Source organism: Triturus cristatus, chromosome 6 (genome assembly GCF_964204655.1).
Source record: "Triturus cristatus chromosome 6, aTriCri1.1, whole genome shotgun sequence".
NCBI classification, from domain to species: Eukaryota; Metazoa; Chordata; class Amphibia; order Caudata; family Salamandridae; genus Triturus; species Triturus cristatus.
The window spans coordinates 1,485,195,279-1,485,223,265 of record NC_140589.1 but is presented as its reverse complement, the minus strand read 5'-3'; the positions used below and the strand labels follow the sequence as shown (position 1 = coordinate 1,485,223,265).

The following is a 27,987-nucleotide window of genomic DNA, read 5'->3' as shown; positions in this document are numbered from 1 at the left end:
TTCACGACTTAAAGAAGAATGCGAACAGGATATTGTTACCGGTGAAACACAAAGCAGAACTGGCATGACCTACTTGTTGCAGCAGGGAAGGCTAGAGTGACATTTTGAATTACACTTAATTTCCTTTTTCACACAAAGGCACCTCATATTTTGGCATTTCGTCTTGCACATAAACTTGACGAATCCTTGTCCGCTTCCGGTGGACTGAGAAGTAGCTGCAGATCAGAGAGGTATTTCGTGGTCAGGAACGTCTTCAATTCTCATTAAGTTCTTTGGACATACGGTGAATTGTAATCTGGCGTAGAGTTGCTTCAAGATTCCTTGTGCAGTTCCAAGTCGGTAAAAGCCATCTTCCGTCACGTTCATAACGACTGCCAAGAGATTACGTGAGTCACCCCGCCCTTTATCGACGTCGGGAATCGGAACTCGCACAGTGGCACCCAAAGGCACAGGAGGAATTTTTTTGGCACAATCCCTTTTCATTTTTTTGGCCTGAATCTCAAGGTTCGATTTAGATTCCATTTTACTTTGGATAGCTTTCTCAATATTAAAGCAAACATTGCACAAAATGCTAACCCCATAACCTTCTACTTCGTCGCTGTCATCGTCTTTAGGAGAATGTCCACAGATGGCATGAATGTTTCGGCCACACTTTCGACATGTATGAGCACCGCTGGTTTCTTTTAAGCAGACGCAACAGATAGCGGAAGAAGAAGGATTTTCGGAAACCACAGAAATGGAAGGCTCTTCGATAGCCATGGCTTCATCACTGTCTTGGTTTCCTCCATCATGGATTGCATTCTCAGCTATGTCTTCTGCAGGGAGCTGTGCCTCTTGCATTGATTCATCTCGTCTTTCTTCCTGCTGTTGTGTTGTTTGTACCCTCTCTATTATTTTTTCGAGCTGTTCCTCAGTCTCTACGTCTTGTAAAACGTCATCAGGCAGGGACAACGTCGAGAGACCTACTTAAGCTTTGCGGCCGAACAGAGCTTCGTATGGTGACCCCTTAATCCCAGAATGAAAAGCTCTGTTCTTCATAAGTTGGACGAACCGCAATTCCTCACTCCAGCAGCTAGTTTTTTCATCTTGCATCCAAGCACACAGCATATTTTCAATGTCCTGATTAGCTCTTTCGACGCTCCCCTGACTTTGTGAGTGGCGCGGCTTACCATTGACGATCTTCAAGGTGGGCCAATACTCCTTTAGGCTGCTTACCACATTGTTTGTAAATTCCCTGCCGTTATCGGACTGTAGAATCGTTGGAGCACCAAGCAACGTAAATATGTCGACGAGCTTGTAGGCTACTTCTTCCGCTCTCTTTGATTTCAGAGCCCAGAGAACTACAAACTTAGTGAGATGATCTTGGTACACCATTATAAACTTGTACTCTCTGTCAGGATGGGACTGAAAATCGATGAGATCGACCTGACAACGGGAGTTGAATTCAGAAAAAAACATTGGCTTGACCACAACACCTTTTTTTTAACACCTTTTTGCTTGTTCTGGCAAGGCCCACAAAGGTGAATGTACAGCTCAATATCATGCCGGGTAATGTTCTTGTACTTTGGTGAAAGTTCTTTCAACATCCTGTCCCGTCCTCCATGACCAATAGCTAAATGGGCCTTATGGAGTACGTCAAATAACTCTGAGTCCGCAACGTAAAACTGAACAGCACTCGTACCTTCTTTAACAGGATAAATCAACTCAGTCGTATTCTCGACCATCATTACGACCTAGTGTTTCACCAGCCAATAGTCCCATGGTTACTTATTAATGGTCGTCTTAGCCTTTTTCACATCGTCCACTTACTTTTGGTAACTGGTTTCGGTTAGGAAAACACCGTTTTCAGCAGCATTGGCTCTTACTTGAGATAATTCATCGCAGAACCGTCGTTGCATGTCAGCATGGCGTGATTCCTTTCTTGGCACTACACTCTTTTCCGACATGGTGATATAAGAACCACAGGAAAGGATGACGGCAGAGCGTCTGTGGAACCTCAGCCAGATGCTATACACGACCTCTGACCCTGCTTGCAGACAGGTCGCTCCCCATACCACCGCACGGCTGCCACCTGCTCTTTGCCTGGTTACTTGTGCTGTCTCTGCCTCTCGCTTGCTGGGAACTTGTGCTGTCTCTGCCCCTCGCTTGCTGGCAACTTGTGCTGTCTCTGCCCCTCGCTTGCTGATAACTTGTGCTGTCTCTGGGATTAGGTCTATTATATACTTTGCCAGCAGACAATCCGGCAAAGTATACAATGCCTAGGCAATGTATAAAATATCAATCATTTCATACTTTGACGTTCGATTTTCAGGCATTTTATACATTACCTAGGCATTCTATAGAACGCAGGATTTCACACTTTGACTGTAACATATACATATATATATATATATATATCTTACTGGCGGTCGCCAGTAGGTAGTTATAGTTAGGACCTATTTTCCATAGAAAATCCGCAACATTCTATTCCCAATAACTGTGCCGCCGATTGACGAATCATCGCGAAATTTTCAAAACTTTTGGCCTGCTCCGGTCTGCTCCTATCCTGAAAGTCTCGGGATGATTCGTATAGTGGGGGCCGAGAAAAAAAGGGGTGTCCCAAAACGTGTTTTCCCCATGCAATTTCCCAAAGGACCTTTAGCGGCAGCTACAGCCCGAACTGCTGAAATTTGGCAAAGAGGTAGTCCTCAGTTCAAACTCGTGCCTTTTGCTTAAATGGTGTCAATCTGTTGAGTAGTTCCTGAGAAAATTACAGTTAAAAGTACATATATATCTATGGCCTCGGAGGATTCGCGCACCCTAAGCGCACCTTCTGCGCACCCTGCGCGCACCGATCACGCGCTGAATGCTAATTGGCTGTCAAGTGGTTGTCAACATTCGAAACCAGGAACTGTTGGCAGCCATTTTGTGCCTCGGTAGAAGCGAGGCTGAAGAAGTCTATGGAATAAGTGTGTAAAACATATAAAGGGGGAAGGGTAGAAATACTCTGACCCTCTAGACCTGCTTAGGGGGTCCCAGAAGGACTCCTGGGACCCCTTTTTAGGGGGGGGGGGGGGACGGCAAAATACGCGCAGGCTGCACGGATCCGGCCGTAAAAAAAAAAAGCGCGGCCTCCCGCGCTTCTTTAATAATTAGCCCCCGGGGGTGCCAAATCCCGGGGGCAAAAACCGTAAAATGTATTGGGGGGGCCCAGGGGGGCCCCCCAGCCCCGGGGACTGCTACCCCCCGGGGCTACAAAATAAATGGGTGTGGGGGCTCAACGGCCCCCCCAAGCCCCGGGGACCACCCCCCCTGGGGCTTTATTTATTGAGGGAGTGGTCTGCGTGGCCCCCCTCCTGGAGCCCTCGAGGGCCCTATCATTCGCAAGCAATTTTCCAAACAGAAATATGTCACTTTTTGTAACATAGTTATAGCGGAAGACACTCTTTCATATTTACAAAGAGAGGAAAAGGCACTCTGTGTACCTTTTATTCTACATGTAAATACGACCTCATCATACACACCACTTTGTGTTGAAAGGGCGTTCTATAGGTGTTGCTGTGCGTAATTGCAAAGAACACTCCTAGAACAAGACGCAGCTCCAGATTTATCATAAATCATAAATCTGGACATGTGTGTGAATGATGCACCATCCTCCAATTGGTGTAGCAAGGCACAACAAGGAGAATTGTTTTCACTTCTCATTTTTTATCTTTCAATATATGCTACAATGCACAGCATACATTGAAGGAGAAAAATGCCTTTACTGATTGTTTTTGCACAAAAACAAACTCCACACGACACAGATATCCTTGCACCATGGTGCAAGGGTGCCTGTGTCACCACATGGCTGCAGTTTAAGCAGCCGTGCAGAGGGAAGCATAGATTTGCAACATATTTATGTACATATGTTGCATCCCTGTGCTTCGGAAGTAACACAGCACACTGCAGTTAAAGAGCTTACTGTGTGATGCTGCCGGACTTCCTCATAGTTCTGCACTTATACATTCACCATACACTACTAATGCATTCGTTCAGTCAATTATGCACTACACATACATTCATCTAAACTTTCACACACTATCATACAAATATAGCTCTTTTTGTGTCTGGATCAGACGAGTCTGCTTGCGAAAAAGGTGACCCAGTCCCAGAGTGGATCATTTCAGAGACTACGTCCCCACTCCCATCCGCGGTCGAGCACAGACCTTGCCCCAGTGTTGCATCCTGTCCACACAGTGCAACCAGCATGCCAGACTGTGACTAATCCAGCCAGCTTCACTACCTCCTCGGAATTTATAACACTACCAGAATGCTCTGGAAATGTAAAACACCATTAACCGAATGTAATAGATGCCATGGAGAAGCAAGCGATTTTTTTTTTTTTATACGGTCTAGGACTGTCCCATAATTCAGAGATGCTGATATCCTGCACACTGTAACACAAGTCCTGGGAGGACCCATAGAACTCTTGCGTAAACTGATGCTCCTACAAATAGTGGAAGACTGGATAACAACCTAGGAAAGAAAGAATACGTGCGAGTAACATATTTTTACTTGTTAAGAGACCTTGTGAAATACTGGCGATCTGATGATGCCCCTTCTGATTCAGATAAATGGCTGAGAGACCTACAGCTACTCTAGTCTAGAAGAACCCATGTACAAAGCTCATGGATTCCTTCACAGGCATAGAAAGATCTGCGCCCATGGTCAGACCACTTCAATATTATCATTTCCTAGTTCAGAAGAAGTCGGAAGTTATTAAACATTGTGTTGAACCTTGGAGTTTCTGCTGATATTTTTTTCTGTCTTCAGACATGTATATGTCTCTCCCATTTTGCCTTCAAACTGAAATGACTAAGATAGAGTTTATATAAAAAAAAAATTTTTTCACGCCTCATCATGGCTAAATCACTGTCTGGAGGGAAAGGCCAGCAAAAGTAAAGTAATATCTGCTAAAGCTCCAAGACAAAGGATGTTTTTACGAAGTTATGTTTCATAGGGGTTACTTACCCAGACTATAAAAGTAGGTTTTTTTACATGCCAAAACTGTTCTTTTGGTTTTTTTTGGGCTGGTCCAGTCAAGGTATCCTAGAACACTCAGGCTTGTTTTTCCCAGGCACACATGTATAGTGTAAGTATACACTGTAGTCCACAGTTGACTTTTAACTTTTGTGCCACTGGTGCATTTCCTATGGCAACTTACTGTGGCTCCCTTAAAAGTTAAATACACAAATTTAGTTTATCTCATGTATTAGGGTCAGAGCAGATACCCTGTGAGTTTGAATGGCAGTACTACAGTAACATGAGTCCCAGTGCATGCAACAATATTGAAACACAGAGAAATGCAAAATTGCTACATGTTCATCTGAAATTAATTCAGTTTAACTTTTTCAAGAACACCTGCATTTCTAAGGTAGTTCCTATGTGAATTACTTTCTAGGTCTTCAGCTTTCAAATGCAGACTCATGACTGCTGTCTTGCACAATATATCGGCATTGACTGCTCATCCAGTACCAAACTTGTAACCTCCATATCCCAGCTAGGGATCCCTGTACCTTTCTCAAGATCACAACTGTATCATTATTATTCTGTAAATAAGCTTTCACCCAGTCTATCACAGAAGCCCCCCTCACTCACTTTGTTGCCCAATACTATGGTCTGTGCCAATAATTGAGTTTACAATTCCAACCACTCCATTAATCGCCTACTGAAGATCAACACTATTTTCTCTACATTGAAGCATCCAACTTCCAATGTATGCCGTTATAGTCTGTTATGCGGCTGGCATTTAGCTTCCGTTTTCAGATCTCCTGTTACCTTACCCTCATTTTCTAATAGTGCTTTGTATGTGTTTTTCAATCACAAGAATGGCCCTTGCACGTATTTATTGTTGATAGGCATTTATGCCCTGTAGTCTGCACAGTTAGTTCCAGGGCCGTACACATTGATGACATGAGGCATTATTTTCTGTGAGGTGACTCTTGTGCTTTAGTCCAATTAGTATGCTGTTCTGCAACGTTGACACAGTTTGATTAGCTTGCTGTTTTACAATATAAATTTTATCTGTGATGAACTCGGAGAAAGGTGAGCCTATGCCGGAGTCATCATGGAACGCTGCTGAGATGCAGGCCCGCTGTCCCAAACTTTCATCCTGAGAAGGAAGATAGCTATACACTCTGAAGTGCATCCGTGGATGCACTGAGCTCGGGTTCCTAACAAACACTATCAAGGTATGGAGTTAGGTCATTCCAACAGACCATGCAGAGGGGTACTCCCAATATGCTCTCTTTAGCATAGAGGCTAGCAGCAGATAGGAGAACGATAGCAAGGTTGTGAATAATTCCCATGATTGAATTGTTTGTATTTTTCACTATTCTAATAATGCTTATTACAATAATGTCTCATCTTTCTTACAGTCCCAGTTCATGTTTTATTTGCAAAGATTAGAGCTTTTCAATAAATGTTTAAAAATGCAAGACTGTATGTTTTCTTTGTGACACTTTGGGTGTGCAAACAAAAAGGTTAGATCTCTTCCCAAGGTTGCTTGAGAATCTGTTCTAGGTTACTGATGACATCTCTAACCCTGGAGGTTTAGGAGTTTGGTTGCAATACCGTGAGCGAGCAAAAGGAACCAACAATTACTGATTATATAGTAAGACTCAGTCCCTATATTATGAAGTTTTGTTGTTCTACAGACACAGTCCTACTTAATTAGTAAGAAGCATATAACAAGTCCCCTGTTCTAAGCTTGTTATATCCAGACCAGCATGGTATCGAAGAATGGTTTTGAATAAAACTGGATTTTACAGTCTGTTATAAGCAACTTCAAAATAGTTTCAAGCACTGTTTGTTTTGAGGAAGGGAGTATGAACATAACCAGTTTGATCTTTTGAGCATTTTTCTGGTCTACTCCCCTGCCGTATTCTGACCTTTGGACCAGATGTTTGGGAGGACTGTTTGATTTGACTATTACTTCCCCATGAGGATAGAATTAACTGTGTTGTGTCTATTTTTTTTTCCCGGATCAGCAATTTGATAAATTATGCATGTGTCCTCATGGAAGTCTATGCAGAAATGCCACTGGTGTGATTTCAAGATGACACAAATCTTTTTTTGTGTTTGTATTTTTAACAATACCTCCTGCACTTCATAGACCTTATGATATGCCGACCCACCAGATTATCCTCAGAATATGTCATGGTGTTTTCCAGTCGCACGTAATAACGCAACTTTCACAATGGGATGAAGGCTGTCGCTCCCTGGATGAAGGACAGCTGCCTCAAGCTCAACTCAGAGAAGACTGAAGTCCTCATCATGGGCTCCACCCCCTCTGCCTGGGACAACTTATAGTGGCCCGCAAATCTTGGATCCCCCCTCACACCCACAGACCACGCACAAAACCTTGGCATCCTCCTGGACTCCTTGCTCATCATGAACCGCCATATCAACACCGTCTCATTATCCTGCTTCCACATGCTATGCCTGCTCCGAAAGATCTTCAAGTAGATCCCCACCGAGTCCAGAAAATCGGTCACCCACGCTCTCTTCAGCAGCAGACTCGTCTATGGCAACTCACTCAGAAACTCCTCAAACTGCAGAACATTCAGAATGCCTCTGCAGACTCATCCTCAATATCCCCGCCGCAGCCAAATAACCAGCGACCTGAGAGACCTCAACTGGCTCCCAGTCAATAAAAGAATCACATACAAGTTCCTCACACATGCTTACAAAGCATCTACACCACGCGGGACCTCGCATTCCACGCACCCAACGGAGACCTACTCCGCCCACTGGTCCTGACCACTGTTCTACGTATCTGCAAGACTACGGCTGGAGGAAGATCCTTCTCCTACCTCGCAGCAAAGACCTGGAACACCCTGCCTCACCATCTCAGGCAATCACTGTCACTGCCTCAATTCAGTAAGGAGCTCAAGACCTGGCTCTTCGACTGTACCAGAGTGCCTTCAACATGATCAGTAACCACCCCTCCCTCCCCCAGCGCCTTGAGACTCTTACGGGTGAGTAGTCGCACTTTACAAGTCACTTGATTGATTAAATGATCACACAGGGACTGCCATGCCTTTCAGCTGGATAGTTTTGTTCCTCACTAGGTCTGAGGTTCGGCTGTGGTGGGATGCCTTCTTCTGTGGTATATATAGTCGGCCTCCTCCTCATATTGTTTAATCACTGTTGGTGCCTGTGGTTGGTGTGTGAAGTGGCACTCACTCCTTGTAGCTAGTCCACATCCACAGTCTGGATTTTCCTTCCGGACCTGTCCTGATGTGTGTTCAAAGCATATATGGCCATGCAAAAAGAAAATCTACAAATTGCCAACAAAAATGAAAAAAATACACAATGTTCATTTTTCACCTCTTTCAGGACCTCGATTTCTGGGTCCTCCACACAAAAGAATAGGCAGATGGTTTTGTCTCCTTGAAATGTGATATGAATTGCGCTGGCATTAGACTGTTCTGGCACCTGCATATTTTTCCACTATTTTGACGTCATATCTTATTCAGTGCTGTTGGCCCCATTTTGATTCACCATTGCACTGCTGGTGCAGCATTTAGAAATTGCTGCTCCCTGCACCATTCTCTAACTCAATTCCTAACTTGATACTCTTTTCCACTGATAACGAAAGGACTATAATAGACTCCCCATTTAAATATGGCATAGTGAATGAAATTATTCTTCAGTGTAAACTCCAAATAAATCTGTTTGGCATGTAAGGTAATGAATGACATGCCCCTAACCTTGCAAAGTTCTTTTCTTATCAGCACTTACATATTCCACTTGAAAAACAGCTTTTTATCAAAATTTCCATCGCATGTTGTATATTATGTTCAGGATCGCAGCACGTAACATGATCTGTGTTCTTCCATCACAAATAATCTGTACGTTTATAAATATGTATTATGGTTTGAGTAAGAAAATTATGGCAATACGTTGTTTCAATTTGTTTTAGCTGCTAATACACATCAAATGAGTCTGTTGTTAATATTTAACCATGTATGTTCATATTTTTGTTAGGCATTGTATATGGCTTTAATGTGAATGCAAACAAAGCAGTTCAGCAGCTGGCTGATAAAAAAGAAATACAAATCAAACTTTATAAAGTTATCTACCATCTAATCGAAGATTTGAAGGAAGAACTAAGCAAGACCCTGCCACCGCTTATAGAAGAACATGTAACAGGTTTGTGTTCTGCTCTTGAAATTGATGTGCCATTGAGAGCCTTCAGAATCTAGACATTAGAGATCCATAGTTTTGGATCGACATAACGTAAATCTGGGAAAGACCAGTGGGAGCCAGAATTGAGATGTACTTATTAAATGGGGTCTTAAGAGTGTCCTTTGTTAACAGTGGTTTCTGCTTGTGTAAATCGTGCTTGCCATTTTCTTTATTGATATAGAATGCCAGGTGATTTGGTTTAGCCAAAGTTGGCCATGGGTTCTGCTCGGTCTTTCCTCCTTGGCTACCGGTCAGGGAGGGAAATCCTGTGCTGCAGCTGCAGTGCCTCTCCTCATCTGAAAGGCACTTTGTAGTGATGATGCCTTCTCCCTATACTCTCTGTTTGGGGAGCAAGAAGTGGACAGACCCTCTTACTCAGTAGCTTTTGAGACATCTTTCACTTCTCATGCAGGATGGTGTATGCTTATTTTCTTTCCCGCAGCAGCTTTCAAACGATTACCCACTGTGACCTTGCAGCAACTGCAAGCAGTGTGCTTCCTCCTTACCCTTCATCTCTGTATCCGCTGCTAAGCCTCTTTCAACTTGCAGCAGTCCCAAAACCTCAATAGACGTGCCTCTATTCCCTGGGCCCAGTTGTAGCAGTGCAAAACTTTAAACTTTGTGCTATGTTCTTCCAAATCCTGGAACAGCAGCAGAGAACACCCTTGGGGTGTCTCCTTTTAGGCATTCTAGCTGCTGCAAAATATCACTACAGCACCCACTTTGGCCATCATCTCCTCAACCACTGTATCATCTACAAAAGAGCACATTCCCACTTGTACTCCCTCTTCGCTAACCCTCTTTGCAGCACCACCAAATTGAAAATTTCACACTGTACTTTCCTTGCCTAAATGTAGCAGCCGATAAAAGTAGGACATATTGACAATTTTTTTTTCTGCAGAAATGTCCCAATAGTTGCATTTCACATATTTTTTCCTAATTTTTGTTTCCCTACAAGTCATGCTTTTTCACATAATTTATGCCTGAGGGGGACTGGTTTGAGCAGCAAATGTCTCACAGGAATTGAAATAATGTGTGCTGGAGAAGTGACTGAATGTTCTGTTTGAACCAGTCTCATGCTGGTATCTCTTTTTATTTTGTGTAGGATCTATACTCTAAATCTACATTCAAATCATGTATCTGACTGCTTTCACAGTTCCTTTCCTCGAAGCCTCTTAAGGATGTTTTAAAGCAATTTAATTTACCCAACACTCACAAGTACTTTCCAATCTTGATGTGGGACCAAAGAATAGCTCAGCTCAATATTGAATGTTATAAGTGGGAGCCAAAAGAACCCTACTTTGGTATCGGACTCAGTGGCAAAAGGATAAAGGCAGATGGACCCCAATGCTGGAATTCTATTAAGTTTATCTCGTCTGTGCCAGAAAAAGACTTTGTCCACTGAAGACTAGAAGCAGACAACTTAGTTGTTTTATTAAGTAGATCTCTCTTTAATCTTAATGGACTAGCCATTAGCAGGGAGAGGTCTGTCCTCCAGACACGAAAGTCTACCAAGTAAAGACAGACAACTCAGTGTTCAATAAAAAAAATTGGTCCCATTTCTGTTTAATGTCTTAATATTTCATTTTAATTCTGTGTTGTCAGCTTTCCATGAGGAGACAGAGTGCCCCATCTTCCAAACTCATGGTCCTCATTACTCAACAGCCCCCCTTCCCTGTTAGCAGAAAGCTTCCTCTGACTGAATAGAAGCCTTCAGAGTTAAGCCATCCCATCACTCACTCTATTTAGAGTGAACTTCCTGATGGGTTTTTTCTTGTCCATCACTGCTAGGAAAACTTAGCTGTGCGGGACAGAAAATAAATGATCCACAACAATCTGGGAGGCTTTTTTAGGAGGTAAAGAAATTAAAAAGTTTGGTTAATGGCTATCAAAACCGGCAGCAGCCGCCAACCAAACATTTTATACCTTAAAGGGAACCGCTGTGCCTGCGGTTCCTCCCAACTTACAGAGATGACCTATCTGCCAGCTGTCATCCCTAAATAGGATTACTTATGTTAAGTTCATCACCACTCTGGCAGACAATAGTCCATCCTCTATGGCCACAGTACAACCCAGGACAGTAGTTTCAGCTTTTTCAGTTTAACCCTTTTGTCTGAAATCTGAACAGTTTGAAGGAGATGGATATGCCGTCTAATATAGTTATATGTGTGTGTGTGTGTGTAAGTAATGCTGTTTATCTATTTTGTCTAAGATTCTGGAGAGTCCTAGCCAAAAACTATAATTTTCAAAAGAGAATATCTGTGATGGTTATTAATGCTGGTAATCTAAACATAAAGGATAGAAATGAATTGTTTTTCAATGTTGGAATGCTCTTGGGTACACTGAATATCATTATTTGCTTAAAATACAATATTCTACAAATTATTTTATCTATATAACATGTGATTTTTGACCATGAAACTCAAACCCTTTGAACACAAATGTGAAATGTCCGTCCATGCTGTGAGGAAATCCAAACATTTCTCCATATGATTTCTCAAAAAGCTATGCATCCTTGTTGGTCCTGATCATGAGTGTGTAATGCAAGCAGTATTTAACAGTTTGTTGTTTCTGATGAATATTTCTTACTGTAAATCCCTCACATTAGAACACTTCCCAGGCGCTAGACTGCATTGTAAGCATTTTCCATTTAAGCATCTGTGTGCCTCTAGGTAGTGCTGTGCAGCTCAATGCTGGCTTCGTGCTGCCCAGGAAGTGACGGAGTTGAGCCACATATAAAATCCACCCCTGCGTACTGATGTCAGTTCCTTTCTTTCTGCACCTTCTGACACATATCCAGAGCTCCGCATCCAAATTTGTCGACCTATCAATAACACCTAAAAATGAAATCCAGTATGGATGCTCCCTCCTAAAGCTACAGGTTTCAAACTATGCAGTGACTTTAGAAAAACAGATGTAGGTGGCAGACCTGCACGAGGTGAGTCTCTAGTAGTTGGGCTCGGACAGAACTCAAAGTCATGGTTAAGTGTGCCCTCATGAACCTGATGGTGATCCGGGACCAAGAAGTGCAGCTGTACTTTGCTAAATATAAGAAGTCTAGACCCTCGTGTACATCCTGCTCTCTCTCCAGGTTGCGAGCGTGAACTTGTTCTCGCTTCTGGGTCCGATCACTTGAGAGGTCTGCCTCTGGTCGAAATACTTCTCGAAGCCCAAGTACAAGTGAAAATTAGAAAAAGGGAAGCAGAACTCAATGCCATCCCACCACTCCGTAAACAAGGAGAGGGAACGAGGACATTATGATGTCAGCTTGTCCGCCTCAGGGTTCTTAGTCACTAAGCAGATTCTGCAACTCATTCCAGCATACCCCAGGTTCCCCACGCCAAAGGAGATGGTGGTCTTCAAGGTGGCCATGCTACAGATTTTCACTGCACTTACTGCTCCCTCTGTGACACCTCCCGGCCCCCAGGAACTGCAGGGGCCTCCGGTCATGTTTCTGCTGGATAGTCCTGCCCCATCACTGTCTGCCCCTTAGGACTCGTTCTGAGTCCCAAGCTGACTTGGGTTCACATGTCTACTCCAGCTCCAGGCCCTGCCCTGGGCTGTTCCTCTTCGACCGACGCCACTGTTGCGCGAAGAGAATCCAGTGCCAATTCCAGTGTCTATCCCTGAACTGACTTCAGCCAAGTCTCAACTGATGAAGTGCTACAAAATTACTAAAGTGCAACCAGCAGTCATACCAATGTCTCTACCAGGGCAGATGCATAACCAAGGGCTTCATTATCTTTTTGGCTCTGAGTCTGAACAAGATACCCCACCAGAGGGAAATGATGATGGCGGGAAAGGGGTGGTGATGTTCCCCCCCACCTCATTATGACGCTGGTAATTTTTACATGAACTTACAAGAGCCAGTGGGTCTGATACCTCTCCTGAAACAGGGTTGCACTCTCCACTTGGACCACCAATAGGAGAGAGTGTATCATCTGCAGTAGTGGTCCAGCAGGCAGTGGTCAGTCGAGAGTAAGACTAGAGATTTGTACCTACATATCTGATAGAGACATCTAGCCGCAGATTCCTTAACTTTGAACTCTCCCCAGGCACCAGACTGGATCTGGAAATTTGTTCAGCAGTGCCTCTGCGAGCTGAGGGACGGTGTCGTAGGGCTCCCCGGTGATGTCTCCAGATATGAGATCAGTAGAGCCATATAAGTCCCCCCTGGCACCTGGATGTCAGTTTCTTCTTTTCCGTGCTGCACTGCAGATCTGGAGAAGCTGTTCCTCGAGCCTTCTGTTTTTGGCCAACTTCGATGCCTTTTTGCATCTGAGAACAGTGTGTGTATGCCTTCAGGTTTTAAGACGTGCGAGACCTGTACTCGACAGATGTCGGATACGGATCCGCATTCCATCTGTATGGGGTGCTTAGGAGAGCACCACAACTCCGAGGAGTGCGACTCCTGTAAGAGGCTGAAGCCTAAGTCCTTGCAGGGAAGGCGAATGAAGTTGCTGATGGTGCGGCTCTCCTGATCGGAGTCTAGGCAATGTCAATCTCCTTCCCGCCCTGAAGTTCCTTCGCCGGGCAGTTCCAGGAACCGTTCCCGTGGGCATCACTCGTCCAAGTTGCGGGAATCCTATCGGAAGGGAATGAGGTCATGAAGCTTTTTGGCCTCACAAAGTTGTGACATCATTGCTGGTTCCTCCCGTTTCTTACCGAAGGATGTAGCACAGGAGTCAACCCAGACCCTCTTTCCTTATCCTGGAGCCGGGGCAACTGTGACCCAGAAGCAGACATATTTTCGTGCTCTGCAATCTTTCTTTGTGTCTACACCTCCCCCTGGTGCTCCTTCGGGCCACAAAGAGTTTGAAGGGACTCTCATCTGGAGCATGCTGGCGAGTTCGCCCTCGTCGCTGGTGGAAGACCTGGACTCCGTACCTGCAGTCATTACAGCATTTGGACACAGCCCGGTGTGACTTCCCGTTGTGACATCAGTGGCGTTTGATTAGGTGATCACGACGCCGGCACGATGAGGTCCGCACCGGAGACACCATTCATGGTGCACGTCGATATGACGCCGCCCGACTTCAATCGGTCCCGGAGACACCGCTTTTAGCCACTGCAGTTCCTGCCCCTTCTCCTTTACAAATTGTGGATGAAGCTGGTTATGTTGCTATTTCTCCAGTATTGCAAGACGACTCTGCAGACACTGGTGATGTCGACCACTTGGTTGGTCTTGGTCAGCTTCAGGTAGGAGGTTCTTTGTCGACATTTGGTGGAGATAGTAGTCTACGACCGTCTCCTAATTATGATCTGCTTTCTCCACTACGAATGGCGACGGAGGCTAGTGCTTTCACTGATACTATTAAGAGAGCTGCTGGAATACTAAAATTGCAGCTTCCGTCGGTGACTTTGTCATCTGCTCCATTATTAGATCTGCTTCATCAAGGTGTCACAGGTATCGAACCCTGCTTGTCCTTCTGAACACCCTACTGTTGAAGGGTTATGCAAACTGCTAAAGCTTTGCCAAGTTTGGAGGTTTCTCCTTTGCTTCCTCCAGGTAGAGAGTCTAGGTAATTGGAGATGTGTGGCCGGAATATCTTTGCGTCTACTAGGGCCTTGAGGTAATTGAACACATCTTGTGTCTTAGGAAGGGCTTACTCTATACTTGGTGGGACTTAGTCAACCAACTGCTTACTTCCCTTCCTGAAGGGGTCAGGGCTGAACTCTCTCAGCTTGTGCAGGATAGTTGTGAGATGGCAGTTTAATATTAAATCAGCGATGGACACAACTGATTCTATTGGCAGAGCTATGTCTCCATCAATTGCTCTCCTTAGACACGGTTGGTTGCATGAGTCAAGATTTCCTGATAATGTTCAGGAGAGTTTGAAAGACTTGCCCTTTTGATGGAGCCTGTTTATTTGACAGCCATGCTGATTCTGCAGTACAACGTGTCTTTGCTGGTCATTTGTAATTTGACCTTATCAAGTCTTATGTTTATTTTTTATGTATCCACGGCTGTGGTTCTTATGTTTAAGGATTATCTTCTCCCTCTGCTATGCACTACTTTTTGCATATATTAAAAAGATTTGTCTCCGAATTTGACTTCTTTAATCTCCGGATGGTATTTAGGGCTGTGTAGCTGCTTATATATTCTTCGTTTTACTCTGATGAACAGCTTTGCCTCAAGCGGTCACACCCTTTATTGGGTATGTGACTTACTATATGGGGAGTATTGGTTTGCTATTGTATAGCTCTTTAGAAATACTACTTTTGTAGTCTATTTATATACTATAGACCTCTCTGAAGTACAGCTAAGTCCATATGTTCTTTTAAGGACTATTGTGTGAGCTAATAACCACTCTTTTCCTCTTGTGATACCCTCTCGGGGGGTTCTGTTACACTTACACGCTTCTGTGTTTTTTTCTTAACCAGTGTATTCAGTACAGTTTGTTTTCTCTTCTTGAGCGGACTACGTACTTCTTATGAGTGCTTCAATTCTTTGAAGAAATTGAACAAGTTGGAGTATTGCTCTAGTTGGGAGTATATACTTTGCATGCTTTTGGATGCTATTTGCTTGTGAGTTCTACCTTTAGGGAAAAGGAACAGTGTCTAGTGTAGACATCAATATTTCCTCAAATACAGGCAATCCTATCCCTGCTCCACTTTGTGGTGCGGTAAATTGGCAGCCAAAGGTTTGTGATGCACAGGTTGGTCCAATTTTTCTCAAGACCAACGTTTATTTGGTTGGAAATTTTCCATGAAAGTCTTGGAGACTATTTTATAATAGGCTTTTCTTTTTCCTATGATGCTCTTGATATACGTGGTTCTGTCTGATCCATATTTCCTGTCTTCTGAAGTGGATATACTTGTTACTTTCAGCATTTCTCATCTCGTGAGGAATCATGGCTGTTTTTTCTTGTGGTATCAGTTCTTTAAGCCACCTTTTGTCAGTCAGCATTTTCTTATGACAAGTCATCTACGGTGTTGTATTGCTGGCGTAGTGCCCCCTTTTCTGTATGGGTTGTGTATTTTTGTCAAACCTCTCATTCCAGAGTGTTCTTTTGGTGTACATTGTATACATGATAAAATGTGCTGCTGTGTTTTATATATTGTCTTGTATCACTGGTGTTGTATGTGCCTGTTGACAAGGATTTATTTTATAAGATATTTTGAAACTGCACTTTTAGGTGTGTTACCCTTTTTTTCAATATTATTGGAGAGCGCTTTTTGGAACTGGTTTCTCAGTTCTAGTTAGTTCTTATATATATATATATAGAGTATGCATGACTGTATTATTTGTGTTACACATAGAATTTTTATTAAAAAGAGGAAAGACAAAGGTTTTAATCAAAAAAGCGGTTGATTCTCTTTTCTCGCTTGCCTTGGTGTTTGTGCTTATTAAGGGCTCGAAATTGTGTTCAGTCTGTCAGGCTATGGCACGTTTTATACGTTCTTGCATTCTGGCAGTAGTTATTGGCCAATGAAATTCTGTGAATTTCTGGGTGTCCAGTGACACATTTATGTTTGTGTATATATATATATGTTCACTGAAAAAACCATAGGTTTCAGGCCTGATATAGTTAGGAATTAGCATTTAAAAAACCTTTTAAATTCACTGAAAAAAACATAGGTTTCAGGCCTGATACAGTTAGGAATTAGCATTTAAAAAACCTTAGAAATTTACTGAAAAAACAATAGGTTTTAGGGGTGTTATAGTTAGCTGGACATTTCACTCGAACAAATCATTGAAATTCCGCCAATATAGTTAGTTGTACTAACTACATCTCGCGCGCCCACAATCCACTGCTGATGATGTCACATATTACATCATTCATGACATGGTCAGTGACATCACTGATGATCAATCGACGCCAACGTTATTCCAAATAGAATGTTGAGGATTTCCTATGGAAAATAGGTCCTAACTATATCTACCTACTGGCGACTGCCAGTAAAGCTTTGTGGTAAGATGTTCTAAATATATTAATTTTGTCCAAACTAAATTATTTAAACCAAGGAGGTGTTGTCGTTCTTCTTCTTTCTCTTGGTGAAATGAGTTCTGAATGTCCTGTTTTGGGAATTTATCAGTACAGTTCTTTCTCTGATTCTTATTGATATGAACCATGCGGATTATATGACGTTTATCATGCATTTGACCCTTTTTAGTCATCAAGGTTTTTTTGCCCTTTTGGGGGACAGGGGTTAATGTCTGTATTCTGACAGATGGCTCTTTAGAGGTTATCAACCCTTTTCGTTCAAGGGACAATTCTCTCAGACCTGTAAGGTTGATTTTTATTTATATGTTCTGTGACAGTGATCATAGTTTCTATTAAGAGCCAACTTCTTGTTCTGCTATTCTTACACGAATTTGGTCAGTTGTTCGTTTTGACCGGCTAGTTCTCTTTCAGAACTTTTGTAGGATTAGTTCGCAAACCATCCTTGAGGGGGGTATAGCGATGGTATTTAATTCGAAGTTAAGGATTCTGCGGCTAGATGTCTCTATCAGATGTAAAAGTTACTTACCTTCGGTAACGCTATATCTGGTAGAGACACAGTCTAGCCGCAAATTCCTTAACGCTCAGCCCATCCTCCCCGCTCTGTGAATGTCCTTTGAGGTAAATGTTATACCCTCTCAGTACTGAGTTTATATACCAGTGATAACTATCTCAATCTCTGTTGGGGCTAAACAAACTGTGTGCCCTGGCCACTTAGTTTTGTTTAGATGTTGCAACACCTTCCATTTTCTAAGGAGTTTGGTTGGTAGAGTGAGGGTGGGTTTACTATTTCACTCTGGATGACACTTCAGTGGGCAGTATAAATGTATTTATTCTTTCTATGAAAGGCTTCTGGGTATCATCATACCATGATATTGGTACTGTCAATATATCATGTAATGGTGCAGTTCAACAAACAGCCTGGTGTTGTTGTTTTGTTGTAGGTTGTGTTTGGCTATTGCCATGCCATTGATGAATGGTCTATAGGGTGTATGGTTTTTTCCCTCATATGGAGTTTCGTTGATTTTATTAGGGGTTTCTTTAAAATCAATATCTGGTATTAACATACCAGTTGATGTTTCTTCTTTATTAATGTTTCAAAGATTTTTATCTTTTTTGGCACACTGTTTCCACTATCAGTTTCTGTAATGGCTCAGCGTTCTGGTGCAGAAGGTGTCACTGAAGAAACTGACATCTGCATTCCGGAGGGGACTTATGATGTTAATGGAGCCATATATCTGGAAGCGATGTCACCGCGGAGCCTTACGATGCTATCCCCCGGCGCACAGAGGTAATGCTGAATGAATTTCCGGATCCAGTCTGGCTCCTTTGGAGAATTCAAAGTTTAGGAATCTGTGGCTAGACTGTGTCTCTACCAGATATACCTTTACCGAAGGTAAGTAACTTTTGCTTCACAGCCTAAGCCAGCCATGCCGGAACCTTTACATCCATTCAACGAGGCTTTCACTGATACCTTGATGGGCATTTGGTCAAAGCTTTGATCTTGGCAACCAGTAAATAGGCAGGTGGCCAGGCGTCACAGACCGGCTCCTGATTTACTCACTAAACAACCTACTTCAGCGAGCCGTGTGGTTCAGGCTTTAAGCAGCAAGGTGAAACCCAGTTCGTTCCCCGTGAATCTTTTGAATAGGGAGTCCAAGAGGATTGAGACATTTGGAAACCAAATGCTCTCCTTTGCTAGCCTGGCCTTGATATCTGATAATGAAGTCTGTTTATTGGGTCCGCTATATGTATGCTGTCTTGGACATGGCTAGTGAGATCTTGCTTCTCTGGTGTAATCAGTTCATGATGGTCAAGACACTGGCAAATACGTGGTTCATGCTGACATTCATACGACTTATTGCCTTGGAAGGCCGTTTGGCACCAGTGCCATTCTCCGATGGCATGCGTGGATGCGTTCTACAGGATTTTCTGGAGATGTACAAGCCTCTCCCATACGTATATGCTCTTTGATGGATCAAGTCTTTTTGGTGGACAAAGCTAATTCTGCACTGGATGGCTTTAAATACATGCTCTCTTGACTCCTGCCAAGCATTTCTCACATTAGAAATTCAGAGGCTATTCCAGGGTCTGTTGTGTAGACAGCGACAGTCACTCCAACCACTGCAACAGCCGCCCCAGTTCATTTGAAGTTGGCGGCAGTGGTCTGGCAGGCAGTGCGCAGGCTCGCAAGGACACTAGTCCTCCTGGCCCTCTTGCCCTACTTCAAGCAGCATCTAAGCCGCTTTAGTTTGGCCTTCGTGGTGCATTCCCATCTTGTGAGAGCAGAATTCAGTATTTCCTCTCTAGGTAGCAATTACTCACATACAACAGATGGAACAGACAAATCGTTCAGCATGGCTGTCCCCTACACTTTCTCTTTTCTATGCCAAAGTTTCCACCCCATCCCACTTTCAGAGCACCTTTCCATTCTGTTACAGGAGGTGAGTGTGTTGCTCTTCAAATAAGCTATCAAGATGGTTCTGGACTCTGAAAAAGGAGAGGGTTGTTATTCTTGCTACTTCCTTTGCCCAAAAAGGACAGAGGCCTTTGGCCTATATCGAACCTTTGACTTTTTCAGGACAAATTCAAAATGCTCACAGTAGTCCGAATGCAAGCTGCTTTGGAATTGGGGGGCTTTATGGTGTCCTTGGATCTGCAGGATGCAGATTTTCATACCCACAGTGCAGTCCCACCAAACTTACCTGCAGTCAATTGCCAGCCAAAAGCATTTCCAGTTTCCAGTGCTCCCATTCAGCCTTGTTTGTTCACAGTAGTGATGGTGGTGGTCGTGCAACACTTTCGGTCTTTTGGGCATACCAGTTTACCTCTACATTGATATCTGGCTGCTGAAGGTGAGCTCGCCACAGTAAGTTGTAGACCACCTCCAGATGATTGCGACCCTTTTGACATTATTGGGGTTCACAGTTAACGAGACGAAGTCAGACATGACCCCTCCAGGCTGCCATTCATTGGAGCCATCTTGGATACAGTACAGTTCAAGGCCTTCCCTCCTCCACAAGTCCAGGACATTTGGTTTATGATCCCAAAATTTCAGCCATGCTCCTGAATCTTGGTGAGAACAGCTCTGATGCTTCTTGGCTTTTTGGCATCCAGCACATTCCTGGTCGACTACTCCAGGTGGCACGTACAGACTGTGCAATGGAATCAGAACTTCCAGGGGGCCCATCACTGAGGAAATCTATTGAATTTTATTCAAATTACTGAAGGGGTGGCTCACGATTTGCAGTTGTAGCTGCTCAAACGAAATTTGTCCAGCAACAGGCTTCCTTCCCAGAACAGACGGTGGTAACAGGTGTTACTAATGAGTTGTAGAGGCCACCTGGGGAAGGTGGATATCAGAGGACTCTGGTCTCCGATGGAAACCTGGCTCCTTATCACAATGTTGGAGGTGCAGGCAATTTGTCTGGCTCTGAATGCGTTCATCCAAACATTAGGGGCAGGCTGGTGCAGGTGGTAACAGATAGCATCACTGCCATGTAGAATTTCTAGAGGCAGGGTGGAGTGTGGCCCGGAGTACTGTGCTAAAAGTCTCTGCAGCTTTGGATTTGGTTGGCACATCTGGCCGTTTTCCTCATCGCTAGCCACCAGATGGGATCCATGAATATCTGAGCAGACTTGATAAGCAGACGGCATCATGCAGATCTCAAATGGCCTATACATTCCCAGGTGGCGGCTGACTTCTGCAGAAAGTAAGAAGAACCTTTGCTAGATCTTTTTACCACCGTCAAAAATGCAGTGCCAACTGTTTTGCACATCGAAGTGTCCGTGAGGCCGCTTACTAGGAGATGTATTTCAGCAATAATGGAACACAGGACTCCTGTACTCATTCCTGCCCCTGCATCTCCTTCCTCAGGTTCTAATAAAGATCAGGACTGACAGGCCAATGTTATCCTTTTGGCTCCCGATTGAGCCAGGAGAGTGTGGGACCCAGAAATTCTGGACATGAGCATCTGTCCTCCAATCCGGCTACTATTTTGCGAGGACCTCCTCTCTTACCACAGGACAAGGTACTCAACCTAAATCTATGCAATCTAGTGCTCATTGTATGGAGATTGAGTGGCGGCTGGTGGCTGCGTTTGAAATGCCGCCTGAAGTGGTAGATGCCCTCCTAGGCATTAGACGCCCTTCCACAAAGTCCATTTATGCCAGTCACTGGGACAGGTTTGTGGCCTGGTGTGATAGCCGTCAAGACTGACCTTTTACAAGCCAGACTGTTGATTTTCTTTTGTTCATTTTGTATTTGGACCACCAGAGCCTTGCAATTGGCACTATTGAAGGTTATTTGTTGGCTCACTCTGCCTTTTTACATTTACTAAACTAACAGTTATAGTTTAAATCACCTGTTGCGATGAGGTTTATGAAAGGTTTGACATTTGTTTCCTCCAAAACAGTTTGTCCTGCACAGTGGGACCTTAATTTGCCATTAAAAGTTCTCAAGCGCACACCGTTAGAGCAGATGCATAGCTGCTCAATGCGTCTCTTAACTCAAGACTACCTTCTTATTGCAATTACTTCAGCTCATCACATGAGTGGGCTTCAGCCACTGTCTGTGCAACCACCCTACACCACCTTTTTTCCAGATAAACTGGTATTCAGAATGGGGACAACACTCTTGCCTAATTTTCATCATTGGGCAGTCTTCACCTTCCTGCGTTCTTTACCTGCTTCTTCACCCTTCGAAAGAGGAGGAGAGGCTTCCTCAGCTCAACCCCAAAAGGGCTTTAAGCTTTTATTTTGATTGTATCAAGGAACACCTTGAGAACGACCATCTTTTTGTGGGGAACCCTCTGCCGAACAACGGGAACGTTGTGCTTAAGACGACCTTGTTGAGCTAGATAGTTATCTAAAATTAGTTCTGCTACGCACTAGCTGAGAAGCAGCCTCTAAAAGGTCTGAGAGCTCATTTCACCAGGGCTAAGACTGCAGTCACTGCTTTGGCATGTGGAGTGCAGGAAACAGTTGGAACAACGCGTGCAGAGCCACGCGTATTCGAACTTCGCAAGTGCTACCACTCTTGTCTTAACCAGGCATATGCCTTAACCACGCTTATGCGTGGTTAAGGCAGTGTATGGTCTAGTTGCTGACTGGTAGAAGCAGGAAACTGGAAGGACCAGGTGAGGGTGTGACTCAGTGAGTTGGGCTGGTGCTGGGTTTTGGGTTAGTTTCTATTGTTTGGGAGGGGGGGGCGGGGTAGTTTTCAGGGCTAGGGTGATTCGGGGTAGTGTTCAGGACGGAGGGTTTGGGTAGTTTTTAGGGCAGGGGGGGTCAAGGTAGTTTTCAGGGTGGGGTTGGGGCAGTTTTCAGGGCTAGGAGGAGGTGGTTGTTTTTTTAGGAGAATGGGGGTAGTTTTAGATATCTGGGCGGGAGCTTGTGGGGCTGTTTTAGGGCTCGGGGCAGGGATTGTAATACTTTTTAGGGCTTAGGGGGCAGGGTAATTTTTAAGGTTCTGGGGTCGTTTTTAGCGCAGGGCGGGAAGTTTTTGGGGCTTGGAAGGTTGGGGTAGGTTTTAGGGCTTGTGGGGGGGGGTTGGTTTTCAGGAGGGAGGTGCTAGTTTAAGGAGTCCGGACAGGGGCAGGTGTTAGGGGGTTAAAACTTACCTGTCTAGTCTTGCATAATTTGTTGTAAAGGCATGCGTGGCAAAGGCATATTCGTGGTTAAGACTTGTGTTGCCTTGAATGCCAGGTCCAAGGGAAAGGACATTACATCCACTAGGTCCAGCAGTACTTCTTTGTCTGACTTCACTCAACAGACCCTTTTTCCTGGGGAGGTACTGCTTTGGCATCTTTTATCAAATTTATTTTTTGGTATCTTTTATCAAAGGTACACCTTTGCTAATGTGAGGATTCGGTAGTTAGAAGTATCAATCAGAATTTTAAGTTACTTAACTTCGGTAATGTTCTTTTTGGTGCATACTCTATATAACATCAGACTCCTCACTGCCCTCCCACCTCCTCGTTCTGTGGAGTAGCCTCTTAACATCTAAAAAGGTTCCAAGTTAGGAATATGCAAATGGGTGCTGACAATTGTTCATTCTCCGCGTGTGAAGGCGTGGAAAGAGACAAACAAAAAACTGAAATGAACACGCAGGGGTGACACTTGTATGTGGCTCTACTCCGTCACTTCCACAGCGGCACGAAGCCAGCGTGGAGACACCCAGCGCTAACTCAGGGCATTGCTGTAAAAAAGTTTCCGGATCCAGTCTGGTGCTTGGGCAGTAACTAAGGTGAGGAATCTGCTTTTAAATTGACTAGCTACCAGAAAGAGTGTTACCAAAGTAAAAACTTGTTAAATTTAATTTATTTTATTGATGATGTTGCTATTCTTTATTTTCTGTTAGGGGAGGCATTAGTGCTGGCATCCTTTGATGTAACCATAGGGAAAAAGAAAGTCCCAGTAGGAGGTTGCAGAGTGCAGAAAGGGCTGTTGGACAGAAAAAAGAAGTTTAAATTAATTCGCAGTGGTGAAATTATTTGGCAAGGTAAGTGGACTATTCTCTATTGATCTTAACTAAATGACGGCACATACTTTCACTCTTGGTTTACTTTAAGTATTACACAGTTTTTGTACCTTCACAAGTGCTTTCAACATAGCATGTATTTGTAGAGTGCAAGTTAACGCAGAAGCAGTTCTTGGTGTTGAATAATAGATGTTCATTTCCCAACTCAATGGTACTCATTTTATTGAGTGCGGTGAAAGGCCGAGTGGACAAGCTGTGATTTGAACCGGAAACCCTGAAGTCTAAGACAGATCCATGCAGTGGATGCATTAATCTACTCAGTCACCAGAGCTCACTTCATTCTGCTCCCAGAACTTTTGTTAATTTTCTATTCACTGTTTAAAAAACATAGCGTTTACTAAAATGGGAATGCATAATCATGGGCTAAAAATACATTTCCTAAATATAAACATTAAATAATCATATCTTTAAATACTAATTTTATTAAGATAATTTGTTCCTCTTTGGTAATTTTGTTCCTCATTGGTTGTTTCCAAATTGGTCAATGACGGTAGACTATAACACTGCAAATCAGTCAAGGGTGGATAATAAAGCAATACATGTTCTATACATTCAAGTTCATTTTTACAGAAAAGATAATGATCAGCTTCCACAGGCAGTGCTAGATTTGGAAGCAACGATACAAAATGTTCTCTCCTTGCAAGACTTTAATTTGTTCAGTAAAATGGAGGAGACGTTCATCCTTTTAGTCTGGGTGTAGTAGTTAATGCTAAGTTGTGTTAATCATCCCAATACCAATGTAGCCAACAATTTTTTAATTTTTTTATTGCAACCTCCATATCATTTTATTTTTTATTTGTGTATTTATTGTATTTGTAAAAGTGCAGATTCGTCCTGACACCAACTAAAAAGCTTGGGGATAACTGAATCTATGTAAAGTTATTTACAAGTGAATAACCAATGTTCGATGCATATGAGCTACAGATCGTATACTTGTGCATAGATCGCCATCTGGTGTTGGGCTCGGATGTTTGCACTTTGTTTTTGTCTTGGAAGAAGTCTTTTGTAGTCACGAGGTAGGTGACTCCTCCTTAGGACGATAGTAGCCATGGGCATCGACTCTATCTCCAGATTGGTTTTTTCCACCATCATGTTCGAATGTGTATTGCGCTGCTCCGGTTCGGGATCGTCTTCGAACCTTTTCAATGCGCAATCCTTACCACTCGACGGTATTGTTTTCTATCGCGGTTTCCCTTCCGACTCGCATCGTAAAAATCCAACTACTTTGATTGATGCTTCCACGCGGGCCGTGAGGCCTACCCGCGTCAGCAGTCCATGAAACTGAGTCCGTTTAAGAAATGCCCCGGGTGTGGTGCTCAGTTCCCACACCCGGACTTGCATGAGGTCCGTAACCTCTGCCTCTCCCCGGTGCATGAAGAAACCAGCTGCGAGGCCTGTCGATTATTCCTATCGAAGAAAACGATTAGTGACCGTCACGAGATGAGACGCAGCACTAGTCCGGTGCCAGATATCTTCGGAGAAGTATCGTAATTCCAACCCGGCACCGAAGAAGGACTCATTTCCAAGTCTGAAGCCGACGACTCTGACATGGAAGAGGACTCGAACATCACTCCGGCTCAAAGAACTGTGAGTAACAAGTCCCAACGGCTCACAAAAACACCAAAGACTCCAGTTACGCCTTCGGGCTCAGGTTGATAGCGTGATACTATTTCAGACGTCCCGCCTTCGAGCCCGGCTATGAAACATAAAGACAAGCCTTCAGGCTCGTTATCGATCCAACCCACATCTTCGGCACCGAAACACAAGGCTAAGTCTGACGCTCAGCTGTCGGCACCGAAGACCTCTTCGGCACTGAAAGATTCACATAAACCAAAGACTTCGGCACCAATACCACAGAGACCGAAAGCATCAAAACTCAATCATTGGCGCATTGCCAATGCACAAGTTCTCCTGGGGCGGTACGATAGAGCTCACTATGATGAGCTAGAAAAACTGATGCAACACTTACCAGACCAATACAAGGTTAAACCTCACAACCTCATTCAAGAGGGTAAACGTATCACAAGCACTTCCATCAAATGTGCCCTTGATGCAGCATCGCGTGCCATTAACACCAGCGTTTTGCTACGCCGACGCACTTGGCTTCGAATCTTAGGATTGAAACAAGAAGTACAGTCAGCACTTCTTAATCGGTCATTTGATCAAGAACACCTTTTTGACCCCACAATCGATTCTTCATTAGAAAAAATGAAGAAAGACACCGAGACTGCTAAAGCCATGGGGTCATTACAACTACCCTCTAACAGAGGTGCCTTTTGGCGCTTTTTTTTTATAGGGGTGGCTCAAAGACGGCTGCATCAGAAAACACTGCCTTCTCTTATAAAAGCCCCAATCAATCCTCCTCATCCAAAGGATATTTTCGGGGAGGATACAGAGGGAATAACAATAGAGGAAGAGGCAGGGGAAACTCCACCCTCACTTCCCCTACCACTAAACAGTGACTTCCCTCCACTACCCCCTGATCATTCCTGTCTGGGAACTTCTATCACAGTTCCTACCTGTCTGTAATTCAATAACAGACAAGTGGGTAAGACAAATTATCCAGTATGGTTACTGCCTGGAACTCCCCTCTACCCCCCAAACATTCCTCCCAGACAACATTCAATGTCCATGGAACATCTAACACTTCTCAAGCAGGAGATTCTCTCTCTATTACAAAAACATGCAATAGATTCAGTCCCCTTGCCTCACCAAGGCACAAGGGTTTACTCCCTCTATTTTCTAATCCCAAAAAAGAACAGCTCTCTCAGACCCATATTGGACCTCTGACCTCTAAACCTCTACATTCAGTTGGACCACTCTCACATGGTCACTCTTCAACAGGTGCTCCCACTACTTCAACAGGGTGACTTTCTCTCCACTCTGGATTTGAAGGACACCTACTTTCATATTCCCATTCACCCCGCTCACTGGAAATATCTCAGGTTAGTGGTAGATGGTCAACACTACCAGTTCAAGGTCCTCTCATTCGGGGCATCCACAGCACCCAGAGTCTTCACCAAGTGTCTCGCAGTAGTTGCAGCCCATTTAAGAAGATGGCAAATTCATGTTTTCTCTTATCTAGACAACTGGCTCATAAAAGCCAAGTCACAAAGCAGCTGTGTGCAACACACACACAAAACAATCCAACTGCTTCACCATTTGGAATTCACGGTAAACCTCACCAAATCCCACCTCCAACCGTACTAACATACAACAATATCTAGGAGCTACAATAAACACTTCAAGAGCTCTAGCATACCCCAACCCAGGAAGGATAAGTGCCATATAAGCTCTAATACAAAAATTTCAGCCTCAACACTCACTACCAGCGCGAGTGTTCATGCAGTTAATCAGGATGATGGTTTCTTGCATTCTCATCGTCCCTTATGCAAGACTCCAAATGCGTCCCTTACAAGAGTGTTTAGCACGTCAGTGGAACCAGGCTCAAGGTCAGCTAACAGATCTTATGTTGTTAGACGACCGCACCCATCGCTCTCTGCAGTGGTGGAACACACAAAACCTTTCCAAAGGGCGGTCGTTCCTCGACCCGGTTCCACAGATACGGCTAACAACAGACGCATCGCTCACCGGATGGGGAGCTCACCTTCAAACCCATACCATTCAGGGCATATGACCCCTCAACAAAAACAATTCAACATAAATTACCTGGAATTGGTGGCAATCTTCCTTGCGTTAAAATCTTTTCAACTCCACCTCCTAAGCAAAGCTGTCCTAATCTGTACAGACATGACAGCAATTTATTATTTACAAAAACGGGGGGGGGGGGGGGGACACACACTCTCTCCAGCTTTCACACCTAGCTCAAAACATATGGAGATGGGCTATCCCTCAAACCATATATATCCTTGCAGAACACCTCCCAGAAGTACACAATCAAATTGTGGATCTACTCAGTCGCCAAAAACAGCAGATCCACGAATGAGAACTTCCTCCTCAAGTGCTGCTTCCATTCTTTCAAATGTGAGGCCACCCAGAAATAGACCTGTTCACCACACACCAAAACGCAAAATGCCCAAGCTTCACATCCAGGTATCCACACACATTGTCCAAAGGCAATGCTCTATGGATGAACTGGTCAGGCAAATTTTCTTACGCTCTTGTACCTCTCCCACTCATTCCGCTAGTGGTTCGGAAACTCAAACAGCATTCCCTCACAATGATCCTAGTTGCTCCAACATGGGCCCGACAGCCATGGTTCACAACCCTCTTGGAACTAACAGTAGTTCCTCATCAAAAGCTACTCCTCTCACCCAAGCTTCTCAC

General features: G+C 43.9%; 1 protein-coding gene across 1 annotated transcript in view; it reads left to right on the top strand.

Annotated features, from left to right (window-relative positions):
• The window catches only part of MTIF2 (mitochondrial translational initiation factor 2), a 285,890-nt gene that overhangs the window by 219,011 nt on the left and 38,892 nt on the right, over positions 1–27,987 (top strand). Inside the window, exons 12-13 of the mRNA XM_085612606.1 lie at positions 9,013–9,177; positions 23,521–23,661. Of these exons, the coding sequence (XP_085468732.1) occupies positions 9,013–9,177; positions 23,521–23,661 (306 nt within the window). The remainder of the gene's footprint in view (positions 1–9,012; positions 9,178–23,520; positions 23,662–27,987) is intronic.